The following is a 27,139-nucleotide window of genomic DNA, read 5'->3' as shown; positions in this document are numbered from 1 at the left end:
AAGGTGTATATAACCCATATATTACCAGATGGCAAAAGAAATGTGTTATTAATCACTGAGTTACAATTATGCATATTAATCAGAATAATCAGTACGATAACTAGCCCAGATGAGAGAAGACTTACGAAGCAATTCCATGGGACAAAAAAAAATGAATCTTGAATTTTTTGAACAGCAAAGTTTTTAGCTCAACTTGAAAAGAGCCGTCGAGTAAGTGATCAAGATCTTCCAGGAGTTTCAACCCATTTGTCCTTGTGAGGGCAACTCTGAATGTTCTGCTCTGTATAAATTCTTGGGGACCAGTGGTGACAACAAAGGATCCGGAATAATGACAGTGCCAACAAAAGTAGAATCGGGGAAATTGTCATGATGGAACAGTGCAAAGAACTACTGTAGACCCAAGCTGAGCAGAATTTACAATCCATAAGCTCTGAACAGAAATACATTATGATATTACACAATAACATTAAATTACAACTGTCCGACTCCCCTTAAAACCACATTCTTATTGAAGCAACAGTGCATTCCATAGTTCTTGAAATGAAACAAGTCTGGTTAAGCAAATGTATCTTAATCCATTACATCCTACTGAATAAAATTATTTTAATACTGAGGAAGATACTGACATGTGGTCTTACATATTTATCTCTAAATCAAAGAAGCCAAACTAAGCAGTTAATTCTCAAATAGATTAGCGAAAAGCAAGTAAAAATATGAAGTCATGTTCAGCATGGAAGAATAACGATGTTTCAGTGCATACTCAAATGGCCACACCAGCGTATGATAAACACCTGACATACTGTAAGGGACAGGTGTGATGAATATGGAATCAGCAGATTCTCCCTCCCATGATGAAGACTGTAAACACGAAAAGCCATTAATTATTTTCTGCGAATCAGTCCTTAATATTTTACATTGTCAAACACTAATGACAAAGGAATCACTAGTAATCAGCCTTGAATCACATACAAAGGTCACTGCTATGTGGACAGAAACCACAAACAAGGTTTATTGTCAACAGTAAACTGAACATCACAAAAGAAATATATATATATATATATATATATATATATATATATATATATATATATATATATATATATATATATGCATTTACTGTACATCTTGTCCTTTTCCACACTCATTTAGCTTGGGTCGTTTCTAGAGATGCAATGAGAAAATTTTAGCATCAATAAATGCCTATAAACCTCAAAACAAGAAAACATATTTAAGTTTATGCTTTTTGAAGTTTTTTTATTGTTATTTTCTTCATAGCTGTTAGCTTTGACCCCTTTCTGTTGTTTTAAAGCTCTGTGGAATATTGTGCTGGGTGCTTTAGTGCTTGTATGTGTGTATTTTATTGTTAAGTATAAATTGTTTTCATGAATTAGTGAATATGACTAATTTTCGCCTTAACACCATGTGCGTGGTGTAAATTTAAAACGAGTCACAGCTCACCACCCCATCCATGCCTGAAGTAAAGGGTAGCTGTCACCTGTTTTATTGTCCTCTGTCTCCTTTGTCCTGATACTAAAACAGCCTTCCTTTGTTTTTGTGCCCCCCCCCCCCTTTTTATAAACCAGTTTCCTCACCTGCACCCATAAAAATATCCCAGGCCCTTCCTCCCATCAATGTGTCATGTGATTCTGCAGACTGTCTCACCTGGAACTAGTTTGAAACTGCAATCTCATCATCTCTTGTGCCTTATTGTCAACTTATTTGATCACGCAAAGTATTAATGTGCTACTGAATAAAGCTGATGAAAGGCTTTACAATAGCTCCATTATTTTGAAAAGAATGTTTCTCATGCTGTCATACCTGCTATTATCATACTTATTCAACGAGTACTAAAACATATAATGAGAGATACTGGACAGAAATAGACAACTGGGTAACCCTTTACTTGAAGGGATATAAATAATGTAGTAGTACACGCTTACTTAATGCATTAATTAATCAGTAACTAAGTATATGTTAAGTACCGATCCCATGCTCATTCAGTAATCAATCCTGACAGTTCATTATTTCATGGGAAAAATGTGCAAGTTCATGATTTTCCTTGAGTGGTTGAAAAGTTAAGTAACTTTTGCCCACTCAAGTGAAGTCTTACCATTATTAACTAATTAATTAACCGTTAACTAATATTGTGTCTGATAGGAACACATGAACTGGAATACTGATTGATTAATGATGAACAAGCAAGGGATTAGTGATGTAACTACTGTAACACTTAGTTACTGGCTAATCAATGCACAAGTTAGCATGTACTACTACTACATTACACATGTCCCCTCAAGTAAAGTGTGACCGACAATGGAGGAGCCAAGACTAGTGGAAGAAATATCAGCAAGCTAATGTTGATGGTATCGTATGTACATATAAAGAATTTTAAGAAAGGAAGTTTACAGACAAGTTTAGGATCCAGCAGTCAAGAAATATGTCACAGTCTGGCATTCAACAGAGGACCCAGAAAAACTTAAGAACAAAGACAGGAATTTTGCAGAATGTTTTCTGTGGCTCTCCGTAGATATGAAAGCTGGATAATGAAGAAGCAGGACATCGAGATGATTGATGCCTTTGAACGTTGAACACAGATTTTTAAGAAATGTATAGAAAGCAAGGAAAACGAGAGGATCCTTATGAAAATGAAGACAGATCTTTCACTTGGAGCACAAATTACCAGATTGAAGCTGTCATATTGTGAGAAGACCCACTACATTGGAGATTTGTGGCTCTGCAGGTTAGGACTCTGCATCTGCGATCAGAAGGTCATTAGTTCCAATCCTGTGGCTAACATAGAGATATCAATATTGAGAGCTTGATCTAGGCTCTTAATCCTAATTACTCCGTGGGCATTGGCTGACTCTACTCTCTGATCCACACTTGTATATCACTTTGGACAAAAGGATCAGCTAAATAAATAAATACGGAAGAAGATGCCTGGCCACAAGGTGGATGACCTCACTCATCAGAACAACGGACTTCTGGGAAACCTGAAGACAGGGATGGAAAACAGATCATTCTGAAAATTTCTATCTATGTGGTCACCTGAAACAAGGATGCAAAGATGTAAGTATTTTTAAGCCTCAGCAACCATCTTCGCAATCCAGAACTAATCATGCAGTACACTTGTACGGTCATTAAAAAGGGTCATTTACTCATTAATTAACCCAAAATGCATGAATTCATTCGTTCAGTACTTAGAAAAATGTCACATGATCTGACTAAAAACAGAGCAAGTCTGTTAACACAGAACTGAAGCTGGACGCAAGCATGTAATGGCAAGACTGCGACAGAACCGACTAAGATACAATGCTACCCACTTCTAATGTCTTACTGTATATCCTCTTATAAAGTTGTTGGGTAGAGGGGTGTGGCCTTCACGGAAGAAGTTAGCTGACTATGGTTGACTAGCCTCGATGGTTAACAATGGTCTCACACCAGTGACAGTTTTCAAGGGGCAGGTGCTCTAACAGAGGGGTGTGGCCAAATGCCCGGGGGGCGGAGTTTCATTCATTCAGGCAAAAGGGGCCAGGGCTCAGGCATCCAACCATCCAACCCTCCCCCCATCTCCATATGCCTGTCTCACGCCGAGGTTCCAGTCTGCATATTTTTCTGTTTGTTTCCCATGGGTCCTGTGGTGCCCTGCCACAGTCTATAAATGTGAGGTTGAGTGAATTTGTGATTCCAAATTGCCCATAATGTGTAAGTGTGAGCCCCGTGAGGAAACGGTATCCCATTCTGGGTGTCCTCTGCCTCCTGCCCTGTTTCCTGGGATAGGCTCCAGGCTACTGTAACCCTGTGCTGGATAACTACTTATGCGAGGTAGATAGTTCTGCCTCTCCCTTGTGCCTGCAGCAGGTAAAAGTGTTGAATTTCTTGTGTCCCCAGCAACCTCAACCGTGCTGGTTTTTTAAAACCGGTGCTTTTTTCTATGCCTGCATTTTTCCTCAACACCCCAAAAATGAAAATCCTTTGAACAACCCAAATATTCTTCAGTTTTCAGTGTATTAATGGCTCACAGGAAACCAGTAAAGGCTGAGAACCTTGTGGACTCTAGACGGAGACCATGCTATAGAAGTACAGGGAGGTAATTGTATTGTAAAATTACTAAAAAGCATTTTAAATGAAAGAAGTCATCAGTCATTTAATTTCAACTTGCAGCTATAAAACGCCTCCAGCTTTCTGTCTGAGGGCCAGCCACACTGTCTGTTGTATTCTCCTTTGTCTCCTATCTCTCAGGTCTTGCACTATAGGCTCACACTAACCCACACTACACTTGTATGAGCCTCAAGGCACTATCTCCAGGACACTGGTATTACATACATTGTGCACTGGTGCAAACTCAAGGGCCTAATGCATGCAAATTCATGCAGCGTCACCATAAACCAGACCTGAAACAGATTTCAGTATCAAAGTATTTGGCTTATTACCATATTGTGCTTATATTATTTCTTGATAATACACAAATAAGTGTACATTTTTAACAATCTGAACAGCTTGGTTGAATTAACACCTACTTCTTGTCTTGGATGGTTACACATTGCAGTGTGAGACTTTCACACAAACATTGAAAACAATGCAATACTAGCAGGAGATAACCATGCTAGACTTTAAAGGCGGCAACTTTCCATCAAAAGCAGAAGCTGGTCCATTTACTTAGCTGAGCAACGCTAACCTAAAGCAACCATCCTGTCATTTCAGTCCTCTCTCAGACAAATATCTCTCATGAATTTAAGGATCTATAAGGATCTCAAGTCGATATCTTCTGTTATCCTCACATTTATTAACTCCCTAGTCGAAAGCTGCATGTCTTTCAACCTTCCATTAGGCGTAACCCACAGATCAGTTGTTGGACCATCTCCTTGTCTTCTAGATTTCTAGACAATTCATTACCCGTGCACATCCCCCCCCCCAAACCCCACGCTGAAGACACTACAATTTCCCCTCTTCTTCACTTCTTCCTATTTGCAGACCTCACAACAATTTTCATTCTATCTGCAGGAAAGCAGCACTGACATGCCACAAGCCGGAATGAGGACGTTCTACATTCCAGCCGCTCATTTCAGGAATCTCACCACCTGCTTCTGGCAGCTGATTCAAAACCAGCGGCAGCCCTGAGCATGAGGAATCTCCATATCTCTCCCTGCAAATCGTCAAATATATAATATATGTGCCAAGACACAATGGCGATGCAAATTAAAAATTGTGAAGTTCTATGAACATGTTCAGCAAATATGTATTCACTCTGTCAGGGCCTGGCATCTTATCCAGATGTGAGTCCTGCACTTATCATCCTGTTGCGCAGGATCAACAGGCTATGGACGAGGGGTTATTGGAGATCCATTAGAGAATGGAATAACACTTGGCTTGCGTCATACTTTGACTCGCTGAATATTTCATTTTTTATTCATTTGATTTTTACCAGTAAATTACTTACATTCATATCCTTGCTTTACCTGCCTCTGTCAAAATGTACAGTGTGAGACTTACACACAGACACAAAACAGTCAGCGGGTTTTGGGAAATGCAGAAATGGGAGTGGGGGCTCTTGGGAGTGGGGGCCCAATAAAAATGCAGGAGATGGTTACCTGGCTCTGCCAGGACATACATTCCCTCCCCTCTCTTCACAGACAGCAGCCTTGTTAAAGTTCACATGAAATAAGGACTGTATATATCACCAAGTCCGTTCAGCTTCAAAACTTACACTATTTAGGATCTACTGAATCTCCGAGAATAATGCTCACGGAGCAGTTCAAAGCTCTGAGTAAATCTTGTTTATTTGGAGACAGCTAATTCAATTGTCTTTGGTGTATTGTGTTATATCCTAACTCTCATCTGTATTATTGGGCATGAAAATAGGGTGATGGATGGATATTGTTTGATCACAAAGTTTCAATGCATCAAAAGTCAATACATTTAATTAGTGCATCCTGTTGCCTTTCTGTCTGTAGCTTATTTCTTTATTTAATGATTATTTGTGGACCCATGGAAGGAAATACCAGCTAGCATGACCTTTTGGCCCAGTCCTAGTTCCCCTCCTGCCGCATTTCATCTTTGTGTCATTTTATTTTTTAGTCATTTCTCTCTGTCTATTCTGTTCAGCCTGGAGGCGTCGCTGAATTGGAATCTTCTCCCCGCACGTCACAGTAAAACATCGCCCACAGAATTCAATAAGCCTGATTTTATGGCGTAAACAGGACGGATGTAGATGCTTCTGCGGGGCAACGTCTGTGCCTTGCGGTGACACCTTCCAAAGATAAGGACAGAGAGGGGAAAGCAGGTATGGAAAGCATGATTCCGAATGACAAACACATTTGAGAGAACCAGGAAAGTACCCAACTCCCTTGGGGGAATCAATTTCATAAGAAACAATTACCAAACATGTCACTTTAAATAAATCTCGGATAAATGCTTATATACAGTATACTTCTAAGTTTAGATCTTATGTGAAAATTAATAATATACCAAATTTTGATGGAATAAAAGAATTGCATGCATATAATAAAAATACTATTAATGTTATATATCTGCGATGGGCTGGCCCCCCCATCCTGGGTTGTTCCCTGCCTCGTGCCCATTGCTTCCGGTATAGGCTCCGGACCCCCCATGACCCAGTAGGATAAGTGGTTTGGAAAATAGATGGATGGATGTTATATATTTACATAACTCACATGTGATAAAATTTTGCTAACAGATTACAGGGGTGGAAGAATGGCATTATGGGGAAAAAAAGCACAAGTACTGTAGCACCGCCTGGTCACAGCAATTATCACACTTTCAGTGCTGACGGCTGGCAGAGGAGGCTAACGGAGGGGGAGAGACAGCGAGGGGCCGGCGAGCCTCCCCAGCGCGGATGGCCCAGGCGCCTAAAAGGGAGCATGGTGAGATATCACACCGCGAGGACACCGCAAACTTTGAGGGTTACGGCAGTGCGGTGGTGGAGGGAGGCAGCTGTGCATGTATCTACACAAAATAATACCAACAGATTACATTTATAAGGTGCCTTTGTCAAAGCCAAGGTCGCTCTACGTGGGGGGGGGAGCTGTTGTGTGTCGTTCTGTCATCGTTTTGAAGCATTCAGGGAGAATGTGTCCTCTGTTAATGTTTATATGTCTGCTTGTTAGCTGCTACGTGAAACGGCGCCAACGAGTCTTAGAAAGAGAAGCAACATTGTCTGTCATTCATGTTCACAATCGCTAATTGTTTGACCTTGGAAATAAATTAAACGGCTGTTTCCAGAAGGTTTCCACAAATCAGGCGATGAGATGGGAAAACGAAGGAAGGAAACAGCGAGGATCCAGACGGAGGACTGTAGGGTTTAATCCAAAATCTCAATGTGGTTCCCGTCGTTCCGCTAGTTTACATGACGTGGGCTTGGCAGCTGTAAGCCATCATGTCAGAAAAGGTCACGCGACGTCTAGCTTTTAAAACAAGCAAACAGTCACATCATCGCTTAGCTTGTCATAAAATCTACACCAAAAAACAAAAAAAACAAGAAAATACATTTCAGCTACTGGAGGTGAAATGTGATGTTTGTGACAGAGTGGAAAACTGTTCCTTGCAAAAGGCCTGATCACTTTGCTCCCAAAAATTCCGGCAGCCAATGGTGGTATGAGGCTCACACAGGGCAGACGGCTCTAGCAGGAAGACACCATGATAATGACAGAGTTCAGTGTCACAGATAAAACTTTCACCTCCCTTGTCCTGCCATTGCACATAAGGACATACCTCTGGTCCTGAAATGCACTAATTAATGTCTCATAACATCTGTTAAGTGTCCATTTAACTTCAAATAGCATAGCAGACTGCCAGTGGTTCAGAAGCTTGACTCCTATGGAATAATTTTACCACTTTTGCCAGTAGTGATAGTTGGCAATAAAAACAGACGCATCAAAGCTCAGATTATCCATCCATCCATCCATCCATCATGACGATAGTGGTTCTGTTACATCAAGCGGTTCCACAAAATACATCACAGCTTAATAGGATCAACCACTTCTGAGTGAACCTCTTGACTGAGTCCATAGTAACCCAAGAAGCTCTGGAGAGTTTTCATCCAGTCAGACCGCTTTGCTGGTTCTAAGATGAAAACTGAGAATTGAGTCATATTCACAGTAAATATTCATTAACAGCTTATCTGGTACTCGGCTTTTGGCTTACCTTCAAAGCCCACATTCCTGTGTCTCACAGAAGCAATAAATATTTTATAGCCGGTGTTTTAATCAGTTTTACAGATGTCATTGCTTGTGCTATCAAAACATCCTGTTTGGTAAAAGAACTATGCCGAGGTCATAGGGTTAGTGCCACTATGGAGAAGATCTGGTCTCATTATTCATGACAGAAGATGATCCATCTACTCACTGTTGGTATCTAGTGTAGGTGCAGCAAAACTGACAGCCAGAAAAAGCTTAAAAAATGAAATGATCTAATTCTGCATCACATCGAGTTTAAGAATCACTCTGGTGGTTATTCCTCCAAAGTTAAATGGCTTTATTACTGTAGATCTGATGCACAATTGTCCAATTTGGGGATGAGACCCCATTGTCTAAACCAGCGTTTCCCAACCCAGTCCTCAGGGACCCCAAGACAGTCCACATTTTTTCACCCTCCCAGGGAGCAAAAATGTGGACCGTCTGGCAGGGAGCTTGGAGGAAGCAAAACCTGAGAACCGGGTTGGAAAACACTGGTTAGACCACCAGAATACACACCAAGACATAAAACAACTAAGTAAAACACACAGCCAGACCAGTGTTATCCATCACATTAAGAAGAAACAGCTATGGAGGTGGGAGAATACAAGGGCCTCCCTTCTTGACCTTTGGGGGAAAACACAGTTTTTCTGGCTTCCGTGCTGAAGTGAATCTCAGCAATGAGAATAAATCGCTGTAAAGGAACACGGTGAATGACTATTCACCAGAACCAGATGGGAATACCGTGACCTTTAAAAATTCAATATTAGCCTTAGGTTTCTTCATTTCAGACCATGATTTTTTTTTTTATCCGGAGGTGGCCCAAGGATGGTGAGCTAAGCAAGAGGACAAATGAAATAAAGTCATTGAATTAGGCATTCAGTTCATTTCCACGCACCTTCATGGATGACAATGCTGGCTTCTTTAAAGGCCATTCCTCCTGTAAAATATCACCAACTAACAGAATACAGAGGTCCGATCATCACTGCCATAAAACCTATTATATTATATATTTGGGTTAAATACAATGGTTCTTAATAACAAACGCACACATTGCTTTATGATGCTCCTGAAAACATTGCACAGTTTCAGCAGTTTGTCAGACAGGAACAGTACAGTACCATATATACTTAGTTTTACAATAAGAATTATTATATACATTGTATTATTATTATTATGATTAGCTACAAATTTCACTAAAAGACAGACTTAGGGAATGGATCTCATTCGTAACCTGGGAACTGCCTGTATTTATTTAAAAAAATTCTCTAGAGACAATGTAAGGGTCACACCCGATTGTTCGATCTGTCCGTGTGCCACGCCCCCATCGTTAACCCCGTGTGGAATCCCTGCATTTACCAGCTGTTCTACGTTTCCTGCTATTAGTCTTGTGTATTTCAGTCCACGTTCAAGTCTGTTTCCCCAGTCATGTCATTGACATTACAATGTCCTGTATTGGGAGAAGATTCATAATAAATCCGCATTCCTTGATCTCTCGTTTCGCTGTTCCTGCTTCCACGATTCCCCGGTGTGACGGTAAGTTGTCATAAAACGGTCAATATATGACCTGCACTCTCATTTGTGCAGACTATAGGCTGACTGATGAACTACAGTGGCCAACTAAAGATGGTAGGAGCTCGGTTGCTGGAAACAGTGAAGCTCTGCAGAACAAAAACCTGAACATTCCCGGCAGATCACCCATGGAGAAGCGCTCCAACACTGAAGGCCCCATCTTAACTCAGCGCTCAGATCCTTCCAGAAATGTTCCACAAAGCTGTGGTCCAAGATCTCAGCCGGCCTCTACAACATTCTGATGCAATTCCCTGTAAACCAAAACATGCTCAGATACTGCAGCGACACTTATTTGTGTGCAAAGAGAGGAGAGGCCCGTGGCTTGTATGGGGAAGAGTCTTGCACTGTCAGACACATAACAAGACCACTGAAAGAGGACTATCACCACACTATTACTGCTGAGCTACTGCGGTGTCTGCAGCTTAAAGGAAATATCCATCTATCTTCAATATCCAGGAGCCTGTACTGGGAAACAGGAAGCACAGGATAGAGAGCTCTCCAGGAAATGACTCCCAAAGTACCGGAAAGTCACAAGGAGAACAGGACAGTGGGGAGAACAGCCACGTTGCACAAACAGGGCTGCAACTGTCATGTGAAGCAACCATGAGCCTCAGTGCCTCCCTGAAATAATAATAAGAAGAAGAATCTACGCTGTTATTATAACTAAAAGAAAATTAAGCTAATAATATTATAGCTATTTTTTAGGCCCTGTTTACGCTTGATTTTAAACTGTGTCTTAGGCAATCGAATCACAAGTGGACAACAGTAAATATAAGTGTACATGACCAAGGTGGTCTGGGACGCATTTGACCACGTATCTTTTATAGCGTAAACGATAATGTATCCTGATGCGTCCCCGGTAAGGATGTGATAATAACTGTGCAGGGGGGCATTTGACCTTCTAGAGGAAATGACGTAGGCAGTAATGAATATGAGAAGTAAGCTGGACACCCTGGAGATGCAGGAGAGACAGGAATGTATTGGCATTGTGTTTCAATTGTCTGCTTTGGTTTCGATCACCCAGGAAGCATTTTTATAACCTACCGCTAAGAGGGCCTTAGCTTCTCACTATGCACACTTCTGAAGACACATGAAACCTGAATCTTTATAAGCACTCAAACGGAATGAGAGGCTAAATGAAATATTCTAGAGAGAGTCACCCCTGGGGTGACACTGAGGCCAGTGGGGTCACTGTTCCGTTGGGGTGAGATGCCCCCGCCTTGTCCGTCCAGATCAGTGGAGCTGACAGTTACTGAAACCTGCTTCAGCATGTCATTGCAGGATGTCGCGGACGCACAGCATGACGGGGGTTGACAGATTGACGGGGAGTGAGGTGACAGACTGATGCAGAAAGGCAAGGGAAGTTCCAGCTAAGGACTACTAAGGACCTGCTGAAGGGACAAGTCATGAATATCACAAGTGAAATACTGATCTCATGTTTGTTCATCATTAATGAATTGTGACACCGTTTATCTCAAGCAGTTACGGTATTTGTTCATGATTTATACTTCAGTAGTAACTGAGTTATTGCTAAGTGTTTGCGTCCCGTCAGATAAAGTGTTACCATAAACACTAATGGAAACATCCAGTGTTGGGTCAGTCAGTCATCAAACAGACACCCTTTATACATTACAGCGGCACCAAAGTTAAGGTCCCACAGCGATGGCACCCAGAACGTCTCCGATCGAAGGAGCTAAAAAAGCACCTTTCTCTCTAGGAAGCACAAAGCTACGTAATTACAGTGTGGGGCAAGATGTCTTCAGGTTGAGGGACAGAAGCGTTGAAGGAAGGGCACCGTGTTCTCTGCTGAACATGTGGGCTCCGGAAAGGCTACAGTCACCTCCGAACTCATTTGGCTTCAAAGTGGTGATACCTCAACATGAGTATGATGAAGAAAAGTGAACTGGAATTCGATTATCAGTGGATGAACATCATTACAGTTCATGCCGTCATGAAGTTGCAGGACAGTGAAAATGGAGACAAGCCCATTATTTTCCTCTTCAACCATCCAGCCCGTCTTGTCCCTCTCAGCCCTTATGCCTTAAAAATATCCCTGACAGGACGGTGTAGCTCATAACTCTGACAGCTGTCTGTCCAATCGACACGAAAGCTTCCACATTGCAGCGATAGCTTACACACACGTCAGAGACACACCAAAGCTTCATCACTGACACTCAGAAAGCCACAAGTCGCATGTTTGCGGGAGGGTTCAGCGCAGCCTGCTTTGGAGATAACCTGGTCTTGGTTTTATGTGGCTGGGTGCGATTTGAAAATATTTTTCAACTGCCAGGAATGGAAAAATGCAACTATTTATATTATATAAAGAGAATAGCTTATATATCCATCCATCTTCCAACTGCCTGCCCAGTACAGGTTCGCAAGGCTTCTTACTGTATATATGTAAAAAAAAAAAAGACTTAGCAAAAAATATGCACAACTCCAGTAAATATGTGTTATTCAGAGTCATACGTCACATAATACACAATCGATTCCTGGTGCCCCCTTAACAACCTGGGAGACTTCAGCAGTGATTTATCTCAATCCATTGGTGTTGAATCCCGATTCACTTTCCATTTTCCTAAATCTGAAATCCTGTCGAATTCCCACCACAATTCTGAAGTCTGGGAGAAAAATGCACTTTTTTGTGCCCTTGCATGACGTGAAGGTCAGATGCCATTTCTGTCCTGTAGATTTCAGTATTCAGTATTGTAATGTTGTGAAGGTAAAACACGGAAGGCGCTGTAATCCTCTCCGTACCAGGCTCCGCTGCTAACCTGGTGTCCAGCAGAGGCAGCTGAAGAAGGCAGACAAAGAGGCCGCAGGCAGCCAGTGACCCACTGGGTGACACACGCCGGCCAGGATGGACGTGCTTGGCTCCAGCTGCACCATCGGATCAGACGGCGAAACCGACTGGACGCTTCCTCATTTGTCCGGATACCGGTGCTAACTGACATTAAAAGGTTTTCTAAACAAAACATGGATTGACACGTGAAAAATCAGCCCAGGTTTGGTGCAACCCATAGAGCTGCCTTCCCCAGTGTCGCAGCCAGCTAATCTCAGTCTTCAGTAAATAAATACGATGACACACGAGGCAATATGGAAGAATTGTCTGAGTTGGCACCGTTGCAGAGGGGCACCGTCAGGAGCGGCTGCACTGTCACGCGCTATGTTGAGGTGGGAGGGGACTGTGTTGGAACAAGGGTACCAATTAATGTCATTAGTAACTGGGTATTCTTCTTCCTCAACATTCTGGGTGCCCATCCACTTGCAACTGGGCCTGAGATTACAGAGACCAAAGTAACATTTAAATGACTACAGTCCTGAGCCAGGATATAACAGGTTTTAGACACTATTGCCAATCCATTTACCCACCCACTCCCGCCGACTGCACAGTACTTATCAGCTACACCCTGCTGTACACTGTGGAAATTGCCCTTCTTGTAACTTTGCTCATACTCAAGACGTTTGTTGAAATCTGCCCCTCGTGCATAGTGGTTGAAAGATTTATGGCAGTATTTCCGCAATATGTTAATTCAAAAGCCTCATGAACCAATAATGTGAGGGTTCAATTCAAAGTACAGCTTGACTGGGTTAGCTGGTAGCTGGTTTGTTAAGAACTACATGTCTGCCAATTTCATGAATCTGGCATGACACTCACGCTTTCTGACTTTCACATGGAAGAAATCTTACTGCAAATCTATATTATTCCATTATAAACCCAAAATTAGCTATATCAAAAGCGTTGGGGTAGTTTGCAAACCCTTCAGTCTATCTACAAGGTAATAAAACTGTTACATACATTTAAATGTGTGTGCAAACCTGTCTCGAATTGAATATCTCACTCCAGCCAGCTGACAAAAGTTGACAAGCCTGGAAGTAGGTCTCACAGCTTGAAGACTGACAGCAGGGACCCTGCAGTGTCTGCTTTATTAAGATATTCCTTAGATACTTCACTGCTGTATTAAGATATACCTTAGATACCTCACTGCTGTATTAAGATATACCTTAGATACTTCACTGCTGTATTAAGATATACCTTAGATACTTCACTGCTGTATTAAGATATACCTTAGATACTTCACTGGAATCACTCTGATAAAACAATTAATTGTAAATGTGAAAAATTGTCAATTGTTTTGGATAAAGCTTCAACAAATCAGCAAAACATAAATCAATCAGGTACTAAGGGGCTACTGTTTGTTTCACTGTGTCTCAGTCTGTTGTCAGTGTCTCCTGACTGAGCACTTCCCCGCATCCCAATGAGTCTGCGAGTACGAATAACCGAATTAGCTGCAGAGGGCCACAGGCACCCCTAGGGTGTGGTCCGTGACCCTTCGGCAGATCCGGCCTCATGCGACGGTAGACCTACTCTGACCTCCTGAGTTTCGGGCAGACGATGCCTGCTCACTAATGGCTGATAGCTGCTAATGACCCACCCAGTAGTAGCAGCGACACTCGTGAAGTCGTATCGCTGCTTAATAAGGAGGCAGCCTGCACTGACAGTGGCTATAGTGTGTCTGAGAGAAAGAAAGACATTGACACAAAAACAGAGAGAGAGAGAGAGAGAGAGAGAGGAGATACAAGAAGTTAAGGTACCTGCAGATGTTTTCCTGATGATGTATTTTAGACGTAACAGTATTACACTGTGCTCTTAAAAAAACAATCAAGTCTGTATACATGCCCGTAAAATACTAAACAAATTAACCAGGTAATAATGAGTAAAATAATAAAAGAGATCTGGAAGTTTATTGGTTATGGTAACAGAAGCACAATTATAAGTATATTTTATTTTATTATAGTTCATCACCTGACACAACATTTTTAACGCACAATAAATAAAACTACTGGCATCTGTCCATCCATAGTTCATAACTGCTTATCCAGTATGGAGGACGTCCAGGACACCAATCCACACTACTGCCTGTTTTTGGAGTCGGTACTCAATCGGAGCCGCCCTTCTGGAGATGTGAGTCCATGGCATGGCCTAGTAAGCCATCACACTGGCCTGTCATATTACGGTAAGCTAATATTAAACCGAGAGCTCTGGTAATTATTTTATCTCCACGTTGGGGCGTGTAAATATGCTTCAAAATCCAATCATCAGAAATCAGTGTCACTGCAGGTATATTATAAACTCCTTTTAACCTCTTACTCTGCTGTAGGTGCTGAAAGGCTGGTGTGTAGAGAGACGGAGAGAGAGAGCAAAGCAGAGAGAGAGAGAGACAGAGGAGATAGCAAAGTGAGAAAAACAGCACAGCTATAGAAGACAGGATTACTCTGCTGCAGGATTCTCATACATCACTGTAACCTTCTGCAAAATGAGCGTAATATTGAAGGAAAACAAAATGGATGAGAAGAGGAGCATCACGCACATCTGCTTCCCTTTGCTGTTTTTATTGCGATATTATTTCATTATGTTCATTTAAATATTCATTATTCCTACTGAAGCCTTGTTCCCTGTACCACCTGGGAGGGGCTCCAGACCCCAACATGCACCTGACCAGGATAACCGGGTGGGAGATGGATGAAGGGAAGGATGGATCGTTCCCACTGAATGTGCTATACATGGCATGCATGGGTGCTTATTCGATTGGCCTTGATGCCAAACTGATCATGACGAGTTCTGCCTGGCTCTGATCCCTTCTGAAAGGCTTCCACATGTGTACGTAAGCGTGAGTCGCGTGCCGAGATTTACGCTAACACCAGCTAACATGCCGGCCATGTCACGTGTCCCACAGATACATGTGGACTCCGCACACATGGCCTTTGCAGGCACCGAGCTCTCGACATTCCGCCCGACCTCCAGCAAGGGGCGCTGGTCCGTGCTCTCGGGCTGTCCCCTGCCTCGCGTCACTCCGTTCCCCGTCACGTCGGTGCCTGAGGCCCCCGTCAAGCAGACACCTCCCCTCACATCAATCTACAGCTGCGGACCGTGAACAAACCATTGATGACTAGTGACACGCAGGCCATGAACAGCTATTGAATCCCTTAGTGCGGAATGAAAAATTGCCTTTAATACAGTTATCAGATGCAGACGAATAAATACAGGAACACTTTGCAATCGAAATGCAACAGAAAAGACTTCTGTTGTAAAATTGCTGGATTTCTTTCTTGTAAAAGTAACATAAGAATGTCAAAAACAATAACACATTTACCATTTGTGTAACAGTGTCTGCAGTAAGAAAATACCTTTCATATTTGGATAAACATGCAGCCGATATGAAAAATTACTGCTCTTTGATGAAACCGCAACTTCACTCTGCCCTTTCTCAATAAATCGTACCTTCCTAAGAATAACACGCCAGCCAAGATGCACTGAAATTGTGTCTCCTGACCTCTCAGATCACCGTGTTTGTCGGGCTTCGGTTAGCGGGGAAATCGCAGCCCCCTGCCCATCATGGTCCCCAGGTGCTCTGCTGCATGCGATAGGCTTAAAACTGCTTTTGTTACACAGGTGAAATTGTCAGTGGCAGCATTGTCTGTGGAGTCCTTTGCTTCAGGGAACGCGATGCCTTTCCGACCAGCAAAACATTTGCTCTTGCTGACGGTCTGTCCGCCAAGTGTTGTTAAGACCCTTGAATAGACCGGGAGAGACTATTAACTTTCAGGAAATGACCTGGGAGATTTGGGCCAATTTTAAAATTTCTCACTTAAAGTTCACTTGAAAAACAACTTTCCTTCAACACCAACAGCCACGTTCCAGGTTCCACTTCCAGCAGGTCAATCTGCATATCCCATAGGTTTATATCCACCCTGAGTTTCCCTTATATGGACCAATCCTATGATCATGAAGCACCGGCACACCAAGTCAGCTTTTAGGAAGGCTTGAAATATGAGGGACCTTTAAAGGTATTCCCGCCCAGTGCGTATTAAAATGTGATTGGCTGATCATGCTGTTTCTCTTACATTTATCCAACCGAAATGAGCATCAGGAGGCATGGTGCTCAGCTTTAAATTTGCATTATCCAATAGAAACCTATTACTGGAAAGACTCTTATAGCACATTACAACCATTCGTGCCTGCTTAGCAAACCATTACACTTTAAATGCTCAATTAATTAAACATTTAAAATACTAATGGTTAATATTATGCTTGGCACACTGATAGGAAACAGTTAATACTTTAATACATACAGAATGGCCTTGAGGGCCCTTTGCTGGGTGATTTCATTAAAGCTTGTGTTTATTTTGAATGTAGAATGTCACATGTTTGGGGGATGATCTGTCTGATAACGCAGCATAAAGTTGACGCAATGTGACGAACGTCTTCGGAACAGGCCGCTAACGAGCTGCAAAGCCCTCCCCGAACGAGATGCGCCGAGCGCCTTTACAGAGGACGCGTTCTCTGGGGACGAGCCCGCGCTCATGAATGCAGGGAGGCCGGGTCTCTTTGTACTCTGCTGCTACGGAATAGATGAATATTCCATTGCTCTCTGTTTACACGTGCGTTCGTGCGCAGGCGAGCAGAGCCCGAAAAGAAAAGGAAGCCGCCCACGCGAATGAGATCGGGCGTGAGTCAGCACGGTGTAATATGTTTATAATTCATCGTAGTATGAGAGGAAGCATCAGGGGAGACTGACTCATCCAGTCTGTGGGCCATATTGCAGTCATAAGGGCCGAACTTGTGTTAACAGATATTTTTAGGGGAGTTACAGAGAAGCCGGAACACTAGCTGGTTTCCTAGCATTCGAGGATGCGAGTCTGTGGCTAAGTGATGCTTTTGGCTCCCCTCCCAAACGGATCTCTGCCTTTGTTCCCTCAACATAATGTACTTAACTTGCAATCATTGTAATGAAAAGACCAACTGTGCCACTTGATGAAAGTGTCATGAAAGGGCTCTTTCTGATTTTGCGAATGAGACAGGTGAGGGGTAGGTTTGCTGCTAACCGTGTCTATGCACGCAATGACAGTTGGGTCCATGTCCTCAGGGCTTTCAGAGTTACATTTCAATTAGGATGAATTCACACGCTGTTCTCCAATATAGGGGCATTACAGCTTGTGCGGATACCAAAATCGGAGACTCATTCTACCAACACTGTAGGGCGGCTCTCACAGAACATGGTCACAGCTAGAACACATACCGCAGACAGAAATGTTTAATATGCCGGGGCAGGGAATATGGCTGCACAGTAAGTATGACGACACAGAGAGGCGCTTGAATGAGATTTCATTTACACTTCAATGTGTCAGACCCACGCAGCATCGTCAGCCCTCCCTTCCACCAGCAGCATACTCGACGCACTGCTCCACTCTCTTGATCTCTGTTGTCCCCTGTGTCTCTTCGCCGCCATTTAAACCCCCGTACCTTTGCCTTACTTGCAGAGTACTTACTTGTTTCTCCTTTGAGTAGTTGATTGAGTATTAGTTCTGGTTTAGGATTGGCTTGGGTGTGACTCGTTTCCTACTTACTCGACCTACAATCCCTGATTTCCCTTCAGTGCTCTGTACCTGATCGACCCTCGCCTGACTAACGACTTAGAGAATTGGATTTGTGTTTCGGCCCTTGGGGATAAGCTCATTGCACTCTCACATTTTGGAGCCCTTTCCCGGCTACAAATGACTTAATACTGGCGTAATCGAAAGCTACAGCTACCGGTGCTCTTGTCCGATTGACGCTACTGAGTCGGCAAGCTCCCGCGCGGCCCCTGAATCATTCATGAGCCGTCCAGGGGCCTTTATCTTCCCTGTGAAGTCACGCCCTACAGCATACGGAAACCACGGCAACTGTGGCCGTGCGCCACTCACCCGCTCAGCACCACGATGAAGTCCATGACGTTCCAGCCGTTTCTCAGGTATGAGCCTTTGTGGAACACAAACCCCAAGGCCACGATTTTAATCCCAGCTTCAAAACAAAATATCCCAATGAAGTAAGGCTCTGTTTTCTCCTAAAATAAGAAGAAAAACATCCGTCAGACTCCAGATAAAGTCGTGACTCAGAATTACATTTGAGTTGCGTATATAGATGTACATTGTGCAATCCTTTAATTAATGGCAGTATATTCTTGTTATTACTGTTTGTCAATTTCTAAGTTATTAAAGGTAAATGATTTGATTAAATAAATTACATGATTAAGATCCTGTTGAACCTAATACACTTCTCAATAGTGACAAATGGTTAGTTTTGCTAAACTAAAATTACTCAGTTCTGCACTGGTGAAATGATGGAAGATAATAAAACTAATAAAATATGTTCTCCTTATTTGTAACTAATAACTTTCTAATAAATTTAATAATTGTCTAATAACTTTAATAAAAAGTAAGCAATAGTGGACAGATTTGAATTAAAATTATATTAATCAATTTGTAAGGCAAAATTTGGTTCTTTTATTAATCTTTGATTAATATAGAATAATGTGCAGAGCAATCACTCGGATTGCGTAGGATCACGTAATCATCTTCACAGTCTTCTCCTTTGAGAGGAATTCATCAACTGAGGTGTAACTTAGGTAACAAATCCTGAAAATAGTACACTGAGTTTAACACTTAATGAACAGAGTCTCAGAGACTCATGACTAATTAATCAAAGATAAATAATTAACGGCACTACCAGCGCACATAATGGTTGGCTGGTTCTCAGTTGTTAGATGTTAAATGATGCAGATTTGGGTTTGCACTGGACCCTTCATGGCGCGTTTAGGGAAAGTGTGACCTCACCAGTTTCTTTGACATGGGCGTCTTGTCATCAGCAGGCAGATGTTGCTCCAGAGCCAAGACGATGCAGTTGGCGATGATGGTGGACAGGATCATGTACTCAAACGGAGTGGCAAGCAGAGAGTCAAGGATGCAAGTCTGCGTTTGATTACGTGGAAGACATTGAGATGCACTGTAATATCATGGTTTGTTACTAATTCACTCAGAGGAAAGTGTATACGCAATATAAACATCAGCATATACAGTACAGACACTCCCTGGGTTACAGTGGGCTACGTTCCGAGAAACATATCATAAGGTGAAAATATCGGACGGTGAAAATGCATATTAATACAGCACACCTAACCTAACAAGCATCATAGCCTAGCCTACCTTAGACATGCTTAGGAGACTAGCTTTAGCATACAGTTGAATGTTGAGTGTTGAATATCTCGTAAGTTATTGAATAATGCACTGAAAGTGAAAAATAGAATGGAATTGGAATACCCATCGTAAAGGCAAAATATCGTAACACGGATGATCGTAATCTGGGGAGGGTCTCCGTTACACCTTCGTTTGGCTTAGTCTTTAAGAGATGATTTTAAAAACCTTCTAACAAAGCCTTCTAAAAAGATTACTGGGTGTCGTCTGTTCATTCATACCCATAATGTTCCCACTCCACTGTGTAGACCACAAGTTATTTTTTTTAAACTGGGACAACTTGACAAAACCAGTTTAATTGGGTACCATGGCCAAGATATCTGCGGTGTGCCTGAAACAGCCGCACAGCACTTTCACAGAACACTCCCAGTCGATTTCACAGCAAAGACGTTTTCTTTGGATTAGTGCAGTGACGGGCATCACCTGAGATGGGACTGCGCTGCGCTGGGGCGCTCTGGAATGGCAATGAGTCATCATGATAAAGGCAGTTTGATGTCTGAAGGCAATTCACGCTGAAAGTTTTAAGTTGGTGCGCTGAGCATTATTTCTGAGAGAAGGATCGAGGTGTTCGAGTTAAATGAGGTTCACACTGAACGATGCAGATAAAATTACAACAGGAATGAAAAGGGGGATAATGACCACCAAAGCATGACAGTGCATTCAAAATTATCTGAGGAAAATAATCTTCCTAATTATATGTAAAATTCCCCCTCAGCCATCTGGCATCGCCAGCAGGATGCAGCATCGCTCTCCTCCCTCGGACCTGATCTGAAAACCCTTCAGCAATGCAGGCCGGCTTTGGAAGGGGAACCGCGGAGTGCTCGGGGGCGGCGGGCGGAGCGCTCGGGGGCGGCGGGCGGAGCGCTTGGAGGCGGCGGGCGGAGCGCGAATCCTCCTCTGCATTCTCAGCTGCGGCCGGGGAGCAGAGGAGGCCGGATGCAGAGGTAAGGAAAAGCCGAACAAGGGGGCCCAGGTTCTCCCGAAGCCCGATGAAAGGACCACTCCCAAGGGCCGATGACAAGGGCCACGCTCAAGGGCTATTCATAAAGGACGCTCCCAAGGGCCACTGTTGACTGCGGCTTACAGTCGGCGTGGGAAATTCTCTAGTTATCGGGGTCCTGTATAGACGCTGACTGATCAACAAGTAACAACAAGGGCCGAGGCGGAGATCTTGAGGAAGTCACATTTACAAAATCCTGCATGAATGTGGAAATATTGGAAAAACTGTGAACAAATAAAGAGTGTGACTAAGAGCAGAAACATGATATGGCACATGGCTCTGAGGGTCTTAAAGGGCCGGTAATCCGAAGGTTGTCAGTTCAAATCCTGTGGTTGTCAGACCCCAAGTGCTCCAGGGATGCTGCTATCTGACTCAAAGATATACGCTGCTTTGGATAAAAGGGTCTTCTAAATAAATATATATAAAATAAATATATGATGTGTTAACTCCTGGATCACGTGAAGAATCATCAAGCATCTTGTTCTCAATTTATTAAGGCTTGAAAAAACTAAACATGTACTCATACTACCAGTACACCACAGGATTGAGAATATTTAAACAACATTGAACAATTATCCAGTGGGATGTGGGGGAACTGTGCGTCCCTATTGGTCACTGACTGAACCCCCAGCCTACCCCCCCACCCCCCACCAGTGTTACCAGTGACGGCCCTGGATTGCGGCCAGACCCCACGTCCCCCTCAGAGACACCAGCAGGCAACGGTATGGAGGACCACCAACGGTCCTCGAGGTGGAGGAGCCGTATCCACGGCAACAGGCTCTCTCCCTGCTCAGCCAAAAGTCAGAGATTTAATAAGACACAGATGTACTGCAGCCCCCCCGCCACCCCATGTTACCGTAACAACCTCAGGAATCAGCCCAGTCCTCCTTTTATTAATTCTATTTGTTACTGAATTACCGGCGTGGTGTGCTGGCGTTCTGAGGACCGCTAATTCCGATTGGAGGGAACAGGGGGAGGTTTACCTGGAGATGTGGGGGGTGGGGGGGCCATGATGGCCGATTCTGTTTTAATACCCCCCCCCATCTGAGTCAGTGAAAGTGGTGCCACTTGCTCACAAAGGGGGCCTGTAATAAGGGCTTCTGGGATCGGCGCCTCACGCTGACAGCCCAGGTTAAAAATAGCATGGGCGGCGAGAACGGGGTGCGGCGCGGCTATCGTCTGCGCAAGCGGCCATCTTACCTACAAGCTGGATTCGGGCCTAATTGCATTAAAATCACAGCTCGCTGACGTGCTGAGGTAGGCGAAGTGAGACGAACGGGGGGGCGGGGAGGTGGGCTTTCCAAATCATCTCGTCACCCGTGCTTTTCACCAAGCGGTTAACCGGTTAGCTCTTTAACCACGTTAGCAGGGTCCTGGGATTCCATCCTGCTGTCCTGGCATCAACACTCCCACACCCCCCCAGAGGCCCGTCAGAGCCAGACAAGGTCAAGCAAAGGTCAGCTGTGCCCAGTGTGTGGATAAACACCCCATTGCGTCGGGTCGAGCCCCCGTTGTTGGGCAGCCGCTGGACTGGAGGTGTCACTCGTAATAATGACTGATAGCCGATGCGTCTGCATCCTGGCTCCACGCAGGGAGCCCCCCAGGACAGGCAGAAATTACAGCCTTCCTTTTTTTGGGGGGGGGGGCTTCCCTTTTTCCAAAATGTTTCATATCATATCCACAAAGGGTAAATAAATATACACACTTCATATTCAATATCCATGATATGAGCAAAATGTGTTACAACAATAATGCTGGTTTGTGCCTCTAGGAGAATGAATTAATATATATTTGCAGGTAAACTGCGTTTTGTAAGTTTCTGTGATAGTGACCATCTCTGCGATGGTGTCCCCCTTAAACCAGGAAGTGTCTGCCCCACTCTGAAGAGCCCAGGACCTGGTACAGACCCCCCCCAAACTGGTTCAATGGTAAACTCCCCCCACCAGGCCCTCACCAGCTGGCTGCCCCCTGTGACCCCCCTCACCGCTTACACTTCTCATTAATTTGACTCCTCTGCTCCCCATAATTGACCCCCACATCCACCCCCCTGACAGCACTCGCAGGGGCACAGAAAGGTCCTGTCGATCTATCCCCCTTAATTGAGGGGCTAAAGCCTGATTAACCCCGTGGATTCGCATGCACATCTGTGAGATCTTTTGACACCGGCAGGTTTACAGGGCATCATTGTGAGCGACTCTACACTTCCAAGCATAAACTCCATTCAGAGTCTCGTCAGGGTGATATTTGAGAATTCTGACATTCTCAGCACTGGGCCAAAACCAGGCACTGGCTCTAAAACTACACCAGATCTAAAATTACACAAGAATACACCTGACTGGTCCCAGTTCTGGTGAAGTAATAAATGGAAAACTCGAGCTCTGGCTGTGTGGACAGTAGGACAAGACTGGACCCTTAAGCACATGGTTTAAACACCTGGGAGACTTCACCATGAATAAAATAGCAAGAAAGCCACAAGCTGTTTAAATTGTTTAGGGCACTTCTCACTCTAGACCACCACGACCTGTGAAATCTCAAAGCACAAAGGAAATAACTCCTTCCTGTACTGTCAAGACAGCCCATCTCACTCTGTCAGTCCTGACAGAGTCTATAATTCTGCCTCCAGCATAACAAATAAGCCAGTCTCTTTGAGCATTCAAAGAAGCCTTTGCTTTCATGTCTTATCTCTGTCTTCATGCTTTGTTTATATGTGCCTCTAGTTTTAATTGCAGGAGCATTGGAGACTTCACATGAGATCATCACGGATTCCTCACAGCCGAATGGGGTTGTGTATAAAACCAATTTTGCATCATTAGGTGTAATATTGGTGGATCAAAGTTAATTACATAAAACAAGACACAAATGAAATCCATCGAGAGATGTCTGATCACCAGCCAGCCAGCAATCAGCCGAAAATTAGAAAACCAAATCTAGCGCACCCAGGCATCAGGTTATGACACAATAATAACAAAAAAAATGTTTTCTAAAGGCTGTATGTATATACGGTAAAACCTTGGATTGCGAGTAAATTGGTGTGTGAGTGTATAGCAAGATGAGCAAAAATTTTTTTGTAAATTTTAAACTTGATAAACGAGCGAGGTCTTGCAATACGAGTATTACGTATACGCTTTGTCTGCCTAGCATCACGTAATTACAACTGAGCCGATGGTTCTTCTCTCTCTCCCTCTCTCTCTCGTGGCGGGATTGTGGATAATCGTCTCCCATACTCAGTCTCAGTCGGCGTGCCTCACTCGTATAGTCAAAATTTAGTAGAAAAGCACCACCCGAATAAGGGTGTAGCAGTGCGAGCAATGACTCTGTTTAATGACAATACAATGTCCACATTTCCACAAAATCGAAAAGGAGGCAAAAGCAGCTGTCATTGGATAGGTTCCTTGTTAAAGTCACACAAAAAGAAAAAGATTCCAGTGAGCCAACAGATAGCAGTGATTCCGTTAGTTATAGGGAAAGTCGTCTTACAAAATAACTCTCCTCTTCTCCTCTCTCTCGTCTCCTTCACACCATCCATGATTCTTTTCAAAGGTAAAGTGCAGGTTAATTTATTTTATGTATTTTAACTTTATATTCTGTATTAATCATTTTTATATGAATATTTTTGGGTTGTGGAACGAATCATTGGAGTTTCCATTATTTTTAATGGGAAAATTCGCTTTGATATACGCTTGGTGAATTCAAATCTGAGTCACAAGCACGTTTCCAGAACGAATTGTGCTCGCAAACCAAGGTACCACTGTGTGTATATACATACATACATACATACATACATACACACACACACACACACACACACACATATACTTATAAACATATGGCTAAAGGTGTCATTTCATTTCAAGCTAGCTACTCTGATGGTTTCCTGCAGGGGGCGCAAGCACAAGAGCAAAGGACTTGTTGTCATGTCAGTGACACACTAGGCTGCGGCAAGGTGCCAAAATGAAATGGCCTGCACTCATTAACCCACTCCAGTGTCACGGCGAGCCTCAAATGGCCTTTGGGCTGACATCAGGGAGGATGTGGGAGGCTTGGGGGGGGGGGGAGATATTGGGGGGCACACTCAGAGATGGTCACTCTCCTAAGCGTCACTGCCCTTCAGCAAGCACAAACCAAGCTGCTCATTAATAAAAGCTTTCAACAAATAATTTATTGCAAAAGCCAAACCCTCTGCATATCTTCGCCCCTTTATATCCGTGATAGAAGCAGCAAACACTAAGCAGCATGTTACTCAGCATTTAGAGAGATTAACAGAACAGGCTTCTGCAGGTGTGCAGCGGCTACACTGAGAAACCGCACTGGTTTCCGGAATGTGGGCAGAGGTCTGCAGTACTTTGATATCCTGCCAGATAATTAGCCAACTAATGGGTCCCCCTTACTCTCCATATCAACAATGCAAAGCTACAGCTGAAAACCAAAGAAATCGGCTGATCTTAGCAACAGCTGAGCCCCGGTGTAACCAACTCATTAGTTCCATCAAAACAAAAAAATAATAATTCGGATAAACGTGTCTAATCCGCTCTCTTCCAGCACCCAGGAAGAACGATTCTCCCAAACACCAAGACGTAAATCTGGCCACGGTCGTCATTCACTGTCTCTGTGATAACAGACATCGCACTGCTTTGCCAAAACCATAATCTGTCTACCAGACATCACACATTAATATCAAAACTCTTCAAAGGCACCTAATAATCACTTAATGAACAGTGAACAAAACATAATCTGAGTAAGTAGATTAAGATTGAGTAAGTAAATAGATTTTGCCACCAACGAATGGGACTGCACCCTGATAGCTGTTTTTACACTTGCTAGTTGTATTTCTCAACGCTGAAGACACACTTCAACAAAATGTTTGACAGAAATGCCCCGAGAGCTTCTGCATTAGATCGAGCTGCGATGTTTTCTCTCTCAGATGAGAACTGATTTTTTTTTTTTGTTTAAACAAAGCTAGCAGAATCTCCTTCTCATGACATTGCCTGTTCCTTGAAAATACATTTTGAAATATATCCCTCATTTATAGCAAGTTTATCTAAGTGCCATAAGTAGAATGTATGGTAATATATTATTAGAAATAGATCAGTGACACAGTGAAGCAGAAAGTTTATGCCTATAACCTTTGATGGGCAATAGGGTTTACAAATGACAAGTGACAATAAAAATCCTATTATTTCTGTAGTAAAATCATTTCTGGGGCTTGATAGCCAATATTTTCCAGGTATTTTTTTAATGATGCATTCTAAAGTGGGTTTAGATTTGATAAGTAACATCTGCCCAGCTAATATGAGAGGGGCTTGCAGAACCATGGAGTACAGAGACTTCACAGCAGTGGTTCTCAAACTCGGTCCTCGGGACACACTGTCCTGCTTGTGTTCCAGCTATCCCTGACCTACACACTGCTCATTACCTGGATCAGGTGTGTTCAGCCAATCAGATGCTGAAAGACAGCTGGGACTTGTGTGGGGGGCAGGGATAGCAGGAAAACAAGCAGGGCAGAGTTTGAGAACCACAAACCTAGAGGCAAACCTAGAACATGGAGCTGGACATTGCCTCAGACGTACAACAACAGCATCAGATAGAGTTATATTCTCTCTCTCTAATTTGTAACCAAATGTCCCATCCTCAACTTCACTTGGCTTCAGTCGTCTGAGACGGGGGTTGAGGTGAGGGGGGGGGGGGGGGAGATTTGACATCATTCACCACACCACTCCTAACATCATCCTGCATTTGCTGGAGTTACACGTTCTACATCTAAAGGCTTGAACAGCTGTTGCTTACTCAGGGACACCTGCCTGAGCTTGTGTGCGATCACACAGAGCGTTTACACCGCTGAATTGCACATGTCTACCTACAGCATCAGTGTTTAAGCTTCAAGTAATGTGTTGGGTGCTGGCAGAATAAAGTGTATATTTTAAATCTTTTAATTTTAGTATCCAGGAGGCAAATTATTCGAAAACCCAACATTTCCTAACCCAGGAACAGGTTCGTAACCCAGGTACTCAGCCCGCTCGCAATAAACTTAATGAGTCTTTAAATTCAGTTTTAATTCATACGGAAACTGGTGTGCCTACTACATAAATAAAACAGCCAACCTAAAATGCTTGCAAAAGAGGATTAAACAATTTCACCAAATGAACACTAGATACTGTGAAGCATTTTTCATAACTTTAATATAATCCACAGTAGTGTATATGTAACTATGGTATGATGGTTCATGTTTTCATCCAGGAATTATTCTAGTTCATTACTTGAGTAGTAACTGAATAACTAAGTTATTTGCGCCACCTCAAAGCGTTGC

At 43.2% G+C, this 27,139-nt stretch overlaps 1 protein-coding gene across 3 annotated transcripts in view; it reads right to left on the bottom strand.

The window, feature by feature from the left end:
- LOC125708848 (voltage-dependent R-type calcium channel subunit alpha-1E) overlaps positions 1-27,139 on the bottom strand; it is a 149,491-nt gene that overhangs the window by 66,715 nt on the left and 55,637 nt on the right. For 2 of the 3 annotated variants that reach the window (XM_048976693.1, XM_048976694.1), the window contains 2 exons: positions 19,419-19,525; positions 18,510-18,649 (listed from right to left, as the gene is read on the bottom strand). In XM_048976693.1, the coding sequence (XP_048832650.1) occupies positions 18,510-18,649; positions 19,419-19,525 (247 nt within the window). Of the gene's footprint in view, positions 1-12,538; positions 12,584-18,509; positions 18,650-19,418; positions 19,526-27,139 lie in introns of those variants that run through there. The other variant, XM_048976695.1, reaches the window with a different exon arrangement.

This window comes from Brienomyrus brachyistius, chromosome 15 (assembly GCF_023856365.1).
Source record: "Brienomyrus brachyistius isolate T26 chromosome 15, BBRACH_0.4, whole genome shotgun sequence".
NCBI classification, from domain to species: domain Eukaryota; kingdom Metazoa; phylum Chordata; class Actinopteri; order Osteoglossiformes; family Mormyridae; genus Brienomyrus; species Brienomyrus brachyistius.
The sequence above is the reverse complement of the archived record's forward strand: the minus strand, read 5'-3'. Positions and strand labels throughout refer to the sequence as shown.